Source organism: Lactuca virosa, chromosome 3, assembly GCF_052849685.1.
Source record: "Lactuca virosa cultivar CGN04683 chromosome 3, Lactuca_virosa_CGN04683_v6, whole genome shotgun sequence".
In the NCBI taxonomy this organism is placed as follows: domain Eukaryota; kingdom Viridiplantae; phylum Streptophyta; class Magnoliopsida; order Asterales; family Asteraceae; genus Lactuca; species Lactuca virosa.
The window spans coordinates 17863234-17871818 of record NC_136428.1 but is presented as its reverse complement, the minus strand read 5'-3'; the positions used below and the strand labels follow the sequence as shown (position 1 = coordinate 17871818).

General features: G+C 34.4%; 1 protein-coding gene across 1 annotated transcript; it reads right to left on the bottom strand.

Annotated features, from left to right (window-relative positions):
- Window positions 1-1259: 1259 nt before the first annotated feature.
- Window positions 1260-6150, bottom strand: LOC145165288 (uncharacterized). The gene is made up of 4 exons (XM_079083998.1): window positions 6014-6150; window positions 4951-5115; window positions 2846-4836; window positions 1260-2748 (listed from the first exon to the last, which is right to left on the bottom strand). Exons 2-4 carry the CDS (start codon window positions 4993-4995, stop codon window positions 1686-1688), a joined length of 3099 nt encoding a protein of 1032 aa, XP_078940124.1. The 5' UTR covers window positions 4996-5115; window positions 6014-6150; the 3' UTR covers window positions 1260-1685.
- Window positions 6151-8585: the final 2435 nt, after the last annotated feature.

The following is an 8585-nucleotide window of genomic DNA, read 5'->3' as shown; positions in this document are numbered from 1 at the left end:
ACTATAATTAGTAGATAAAATAAACTAGAAATGTATAAAATAAAAATGAGAGAGACTAAAATTGGCAACCAAACTTCACCTCTATTTTTGGAAATATGAATAGTATTCCCCATATATGGGGGAATACTATTCATATCTCCAAAAATGGAGGTGAAAATGGGGTAGGGTTGGAGAAGAATGGGGGAAGAAATGGAGTTTGGGGATGGGTTGGAGATGCCCTAATATAAACAAATAAAACATGATAACAAATAAATATTTGTATTAGTCACATTTTTTTCATTTACAGCTATATTAAAAAGTATACATTGGTTATGTGTTTTACTTGATTATGTATTGTGTTTTCCATTATTAAAAAGGATTATGTGTTTAAATAAGTTTGAAACATGAAAATTTGAATTTGATATAAATCATAATGTCAATTTAATTTATAATATAATACTATAAGTAACAAATATTACATATATAATAACCCTAAAATACATAACAATCGAAATTGAAAAATTAAATGGGGTGTTTGCCTGTTTGGGGTTGATTATTTAAGGTGTTTATTGATTTATTACTAAAATAAAAAGTTTTAAGTGTTTTGATATAAAGGTTTCATAAGTATTTATTGACTTAAATAATGAGTTTTTGATAAATTACTTAATAAGTTATTTTCTAATTACACACATGAAGGCGTTTGTTATATACTAATTATTAATTTATCAGTTTGTTAAGTTTTGCTACCATATAACCTAAATCAAACACTTAAAAAATTATTTTGACAAAAAATAAGTTAATAAACACTTTTACTAAAAAGAATAAGTTGTTTTAAAAAAAACAAGGTTCTAAATAACGTTAAACAGTGATTTAGAAGCAATGTCAAACCTCAAACTTTTACAAATCGTAACGAACCACGTCGTTTGGAAGGTGTGACTTAAGGCAACAATTTTGTATATAATTAATAATACTATATATAGTTTCTATTATTATTCATTTTTATCGACATATCTAACTTAAAACAACATTTTGTTAAAATGCGACATTGAAGCGATAACGAGTTTTTTAGTATCTTGAAAAAAACAGTCCCAAACACCCCCTAAATCTTACAGCAATAAGTTTAACACCAACAATATAGTGTTTTACCAATGAATTGATTTTGGCTTGGAATGATTTAACATCAAATTCAATGTAAAAAAGGGTTTTGAGAATGGATTTGACTTTTGAGATGCGTTAACGATGTATCCTTTTAAGTTCTAACTTCTCTATCCATCCAACACTTAACAAGAAAACTTATCACCTTCGTATATATCATTTATCCATACAGCACTTAAACAAGAAAACACGCCTTAGTTACAACCCATTAAGAACCCCCATAAAAGCACCCTAAGTGGATCATATATCAGTGATGAACTTTAGCAACATTTCTAACTTTCTGTCTCAACTTTGTCAAGGGAGAGAGACCAATTCACAAAACATAATCGAAATAGTCTCTTCTATATATATAGAGTATAGACAACCTTTCAAAGCTCCATCACTTTTTGTAAACCACACCTCTATCACTCATCTGTTCTCTCTTCTAGAAGCTTCCATCCATTGATGGATACGTCATCATTCTCTCTTAACCCTCTCTCTCTCTCTCTCTCTCTCTCTCTCTCTCTCCATTGGGTGATGATTGGTGGTGACCTGTGATGTTTGGTTACCTCTCACCAATTCTCTCTCTCTTCTCTAGCCCTTCTTGGAAGGTCACGAAACCTAGTGTCAGTCCCATTAGTATAAGGTTTAGGGTTTCCTCTCCCATGGAAGTCCATACCTTCCACTGGACCATAACCATCTTCCTCATCATACTCATTATTATGTTTCAAAGGCCTACCCATTTCATTCCGTTTAACAAACCCACCCCGCCTATACCCATGATGATGATCCATCACATCAGAAAATCTTCCAGGATGCCCAGATCTGTAATTCTCATTCTGTTTTGTTTTTCTTGAAGAATCATAAAAACTTAACCTCTCCCCAATTGGTGGAGGAGGTGATCTGTTAAAAACAGTAGTTCGTTGTTTGTATTTCACCCATCTGGTATTAGTACTACCCGGAGACAAGTTGTTATCATGATTATTATTATATCCTCCATCTACTCCTTCAAAACGGAAATTGGGAGATCTCGGCCTTCGAATTCTAGGCGATCTACTACGAGTACATGATCTTGGAGGAGATGTAGAGCCAGAATGGTGATGCACACACGGCTGATTCTGATTCTCTCTCCTTTCTGTTGGAGAATAGCACCGCCTTTTAAAACTATGTGAATATTCCAACTGTTCATTGTATCCATCGTTTGCAGGTCCACTGTAACGTACCCTGGGGCCCACACCTCTCGGATTATATCTCAAAGATCTTCCCCGGCCCACAAAGCGTGTGTCGCCAGCTGGACGTAATCCCAAACGCGCACGGAAATCGTCTTCCTCTCGGTTTCCTACTAATCTGGTTCTGAAAGATTGACGATACGGAGCACCGGGTCGGATGATGACATCATCGTTTTGATTTTGATCCAAACAGACTTCGTTTGTCAGAGTCTCGACATCGCGGAAGAAAGGCAAAGGTGGTTCCCTGTTGTCTCTTCCTGGGGAACGATTCCATGTCGCACCTCCACGGTTACCAGCACGGACATGCGGAGAGTATTTTCTGTTATTACCACGTCTAAAGGATGATGATCTTACTAACCCTGCTTCTCTAGATCTTGAAGCCGAATCATCACCTCCATTGTTTGAACTGTGCACATAGAATGGAAGAAAAATATTAATTTTTTTTTTTTGAAAAGTTAAGATTAGATTATTTGGTTCTTGATATGCAGTAGTAGTAGTAGTACCTGTAGTGGCCTTGCATCCGGAATCTACTACCCCTGTTAATAAACACATCACGTGCTGTTGTTGTTGGTGTTTCTCTTTTATTATACAACTTTATACTTGGCAAGTCTTTCATCCTGGCAACATTGTAATCCTCAGATCCTGATACATTCATCTTCCATTGATCTGATTCACTTTCATCCTTCATGCTAACTTCTCTTGTATTTGTCTCGTTTGGTTCAGTAGAATTAGATACTTGTTCAGCCAAAACTACACTGGAAATGGAAATTTCATCGGTTCCCTTTTGAGAGGAGGCCATATCAGTGTTGGATCTTATTCTTGAAGAGCTTTCTGGTGCTACACATTGGGAATTGTGTTCATGTTCGTTTTCTCTATTGTCGCCCTCGGATCCGGATCCTTCCCATGTCTGTATGCTTGATTCCCCTCTCACTTCTCCATCTTCAAATTGAGAATCATATCCAACTGACAATTCCTCTACATTATCAACCTCACTTCCTTGAATGTCACTAGGAAAATTCTCAATACCATTGTCCACACCCACTTGGCATGCTTCTTTGTTATTATGACTTACAGATGGTGGAGTTGATGCTGACTTTTCAGGTTTGACTTGAAGAGCATCAGAACAAGGTTGATCTTCTTCACCTTCTGGTAACACTGATGATTGTATGGCAAAAAGTGAACCAATGGTAGACTGGTTTATTGCTTTGTAAGCATCTTGGGGAGTCCTTGGACTCCCTTTGTCAATCAAATTCTCCATGGTCATGCAATTGCTAGTAATTAATCTTTTGACCTTAGTTTTATCATCTTCTTCAAAACTAGTTCCACTTTGATGAACTTCATTTTCTAGAGAGGCCACAGTGACAAGTGATAAATTAAGATTCTCATTCTCGGTTGTTTGTAGTGGAGTAGTAATAGCATGATTCACATTACTCCCTGAAACAACATTTTCTTCTTCCAAGGGACGTGTGTTTATGGAAGGATTAAAACCCAGGGGTACAGAATAGTCCAATGAAAAGCCTGTGTTAACAGTCATAGGAAATACCAAATCATTACCATTCTTGTGATTTTTGGAAATGTCACATGTTGGATGCTCCACTTTGACAATACTAGGAACAGCATTATTGGAAATATCAAGATTTTGAGCGTGCAAGGATTTTATATTGTTGACTGGTGCATGAGGAGGAGCACTGGGAATAACAGGAAACAACAGTTTGTTGATATTTTTACTGTTTGGTTTGCGTTCTTCTGGTTCTTTTTCATGAATTGTATGAGGTGAACTTCTCAAGTTAGCTAAACTTTTATTGCCTAAGTTTTCAGATGCACTTCCAGATACCTGTTCTTGCTTACAAACTTTAGAATTTCCTTCCTTACAGGTGTTGTTTCCCTCAGGATATGTTGTGTGTATGTTGTGGTCACATTCTGGTGATTCTTCCCATGCCATTACAGTATTCAAGTCCCAGTTTAATCTCTCATCACAAACAGCAGACTTCTGCCCCTGACTTGTTACCTGATTGTCTAGGGTGGAATTATCCACTCTGGCCTTGTCTGGAGATGAACAATCACCATCTTTAAGTGGAACTGTTGATGTATGTAATCCGGTTTCTTTAACAGAAATATTGGGCAAGTTCACACTGTTTGGTTCAAGTTTTATAGTGGCACGAGCTTCAAGACTCTTTGTCCCATATGAGCCTAAAGATATGCCACAAATATTGTCACTAGTTTTTGCAAACTTTTCTCCATGCACTTTATTATCAACACTACCATTTTGACACAGGGAAGCCACTGTCAAAGATTCAGCAGATGGGCAACTTGCAGCTGGTCTTGGTTGGATCTCCTGATTTGAAGAATCAAGACATGCTGCAGCACTTTCAGGCACATCTGAGGATGCAGTGTTATGAGGTGGAGATGAAGTTTTAAATACAAATCTCCTTTTCTTAATTGGTAAATGTTCAGCCTTCTCACTGAAGCGACATCCAAGAACAGGGACTTCCAACTGCAGTTCAAGAAAACAGGAAAACTATGAAATTTTGGAAAGTAAAGTTTTTAAGCTAAAAACATCAACATTAACAAGACATCATCTGAACTAACTGGATTAGGTGAGCTTCACCTTGTCAGATCCGGAAACAGGCATTTCCAACCCTTTTGAAGACATGGTGAGTAGTAGTTCTCCACCAGCTATGTGAAATATATCTGAGTTCCACAGCCTCCTTTATGAAGTCCTATAACCCTTTGAGACCTTTTTCCAAGTCAAGTAACAAGTAAGTAGCCCAGTCTGCAGTCCAGAAGAAAAGAACATCCTTCAAAATGTGGCATAACATCAAAAAAGTGCTATAATGGTTCATATTAGGTAATTTCAAAGTCCCACACTATTAGATGTGGGATCTTATTGTTCCAATGGGAAGATATATCGAGTATACAGAAGCTGGTTAGGCAGTCATATCCTTCAACATGAAAAACATGGAACTTCTATACATAACCAACTGTTCTAAACCCAATTCATGGAAAAGGATTACAGTGTCAAAAAGTGCATTCAATACAGGGCAGAATAGAGTAGTTACACTTGAGAAGAATTACAAAACCCTAAGAATAAAATACTCAAGAGGGAGAACACTGCACGCTGTTTTGCCCTGTAAATCTGTAACTGTTTCCACTTGGTTTAATCCTTTGAACTAATATCTAAGGATATTAAATACCACAATTACTGAACCTAGATCATGCTAAAGCATTAGTAAAGATAGACGAGTAAATGAACATCCCAGTTGAGCAAGTAGATATAATTTCACAACTTGGCTCCCTGAGAACGTAATTGAAGATCCAGCAAAGCTTCGGTGTAACGTCTATGTCATGAACTCGTAGAAATTAACAGATATATAGTAAAACAAAATCTTAACGAAGGCACTCAATGAAGTCTCAGGCACACGGAATTGAAACAGATAAAAACCGAAGCACCGATCTTTCTTCAAACAGAACCATTACCAGTCCCAAACTCGTTCATTGTTCATTCCAACACTTCGAACCGGACAAGCATCAGTTTCTCGAAGCAAATAACTTCCATTTTATTTCGTTTCAGATCTACCAACTGAATCGATCTAATACCATAACCATTCGAATCTCAACCACAACATAAACAGACATACATATGTAATACAAAAAGGTAGGGTTTCGGATACCTGGCGGAAAATCAAAATATACAGATCAAACGAGTCTCGTCAATCCAAACTTTGGCGAACTATTACAATTGGAAAAACAAAATTTTGATCATCAGTGATGCACACAATCGAAGCAAAGAATCGCGCAATCGAGTGGCCTATCGATGAAGGAATGAGGCTTATCGCTGTATATATACAGCGATTATGCTCGTATTCACTAATCACCACGTCATGCTCCATTGTAATATCTTGACGGTTTTGTCCTTGGTTCTTTCTAAAACTACGATTCACCCTCCCCAACTACTAAAATTGAATTTCTTCGTCATTAATCATTAGTCAAACGAAATAAATGATCAAGATCTAGAAAAAGTATCATTGATTGTGAAAATTTCCTAAAATATGCTTTGGTTATATAAATCGTCTTCCACAAAAACATACAATTAAATGTTATGAGACTATAAAATTAATAGAAAATAACCATAATATTATTTTTTCCATAAAATAACTAAAAAAATCATAATAATCATAATTTTAACAATTTACCATTTTCAAATATCTAGCTGACATGCGATTTTTTTTTTTTTTTGAGATTTTTGCAGGTCATCTTATGATTGTGAGAACCCTAACGGTCTAATGATTGTTATGAAGTTTGTATGAGAAAATTATTTTTTTCATAATTTTCACCAAATAATCTTATTTTGAAACAAAAAAAATATATGACTTCCAGTTCCCGACATTCAAATTATGAGTGTAATATGTCAATGGATAGACCTTATTATGAAAAAAAACACAATTAATTTTTTTTTAACTAAAACGGAGTTTGTATGCGAAAATTGTTAAGGATCAAGTTTAGTTTTTTCATATTTTACACCGAGTAACCTACTTTTGGAGCTAAAAAATTATGACTTCCCGTCATCAAAATTTGGAGTTCAATATGTCCATGGATTTCCCTCATTACAAATAGCACGATGAAAAATAATCAGCTTAAACGGAATTCACGTAAAAAAGAGTTCTAAATGTTTGAAGTTGACACAAAAATGAGATTTTCGCAAGTTACCATATGCTAAAATTTAAAGGCCAACTAAACAAATCATGGTTTTTTTAGTCATTTTTCGAATTTTTGGCTATTTTGTGGAAAAAAAAACTTAAAAAAATGGCTATTATGATCATTTTCTTTAAAAGTAACGGTGTATCTATCGAAAATTTTGAAATTCCCCCACATAAATCTTAATCTGAATATTGGATCAAGAAACTCTTACAATTGCAGAAGAAACATAAACTACTAATATATAAAGATGGTATACATTCTAGACTATATAAAAATACATTAATGTGGGTGCTCAAGCATTTAACGTCTATTAAATATTGTAAATCGTTGTCATTTTCAATCTCTAAATACGTTGCGTTAAAGTTTGCTATGGTAGTTATGAGTTCGAAGTTGTTGCATTTCAAGATCATTTGATTATCATACGCACTGTCATCATAAAACTTTATCTATATTATATTTAGGTATATTATTTTAATTTATTTTATTACTGATATGTTATTTTCATTGTAGTGATCTGCTTAAGGATCAGGTGGACTATGATTACTTCCACTTAGAATTGTTTGCCTCTACTATACGAGAATGGAGGGAGCTTCGTAATATCTAGTTACCACCTTCTGTTTATCTTGTTTCAGATGATGCAATTATAAGTGGAGGTGTGGTTTACTTTTTATTGTCTAACTATGACATTTTGCGATTCGATGTATATTGGAAGAATATTTAGTGATATCTGTACCTTATATTATTAATGATTTCAACTCGTATGCATCGGGGCTTATCAAGTTTGACGGAAAATTGAGATATTTTTCTATAAGTGGAGATCGTTTGTGGGCTATTTGGGTTTTCATTCAGAATCGGTGGGTTAAAGTAGATGTTAGTAATTACAATGTCGGTGCAAATGAATGGTGGAATTATCGAAACAATCTTCTTTATTTATTTAAAGGAAATACGATTGAGTATGTCGTTCCGGGACATCGTTCTCATGAAGTATTTTTCATTTTGTTCAGATTTGAGATAATGACTATGCCAAGTAGAAATGTGTGATTATATATATTTCAAATTGCTTTCGAAAACCGTTTGTTTTTTCTAATAAAGATATTTACTATTTTATATTAGTTTATGATTGAATACTTTGTTTTGTTTTATTTATAGTTTTAATCATCAACTTATGTTTTATTCTGTTTTATGATATTATTTTTTTTATGTTATTTTATCTTTTTTTTTTATTGTGTCGTTTTTTTATAACTTTAAATATATTTCTTTTATATGTTCCACGCGTTTAACGTGGATCATAATCTAGTTAATCAATCACACAAACAAAATCCCGATAAAGCATACTTACTAAAAAGCAAATAGTGGGTCTTATTTTCCCTTTTATCAAGGAAAATTAGGGAAGTAAGTTTCCCCTCAATATAAAGTTCCTAGTAAATGAAATATTTAACATGAGCAGGAAATAACACCCAACATTTAAGCACATTCATGTAAGAAAATTTCAATTTTCAAGTATTATGCTCAATCATGTCAAGTCTCATTCTTAATTTACAAAAG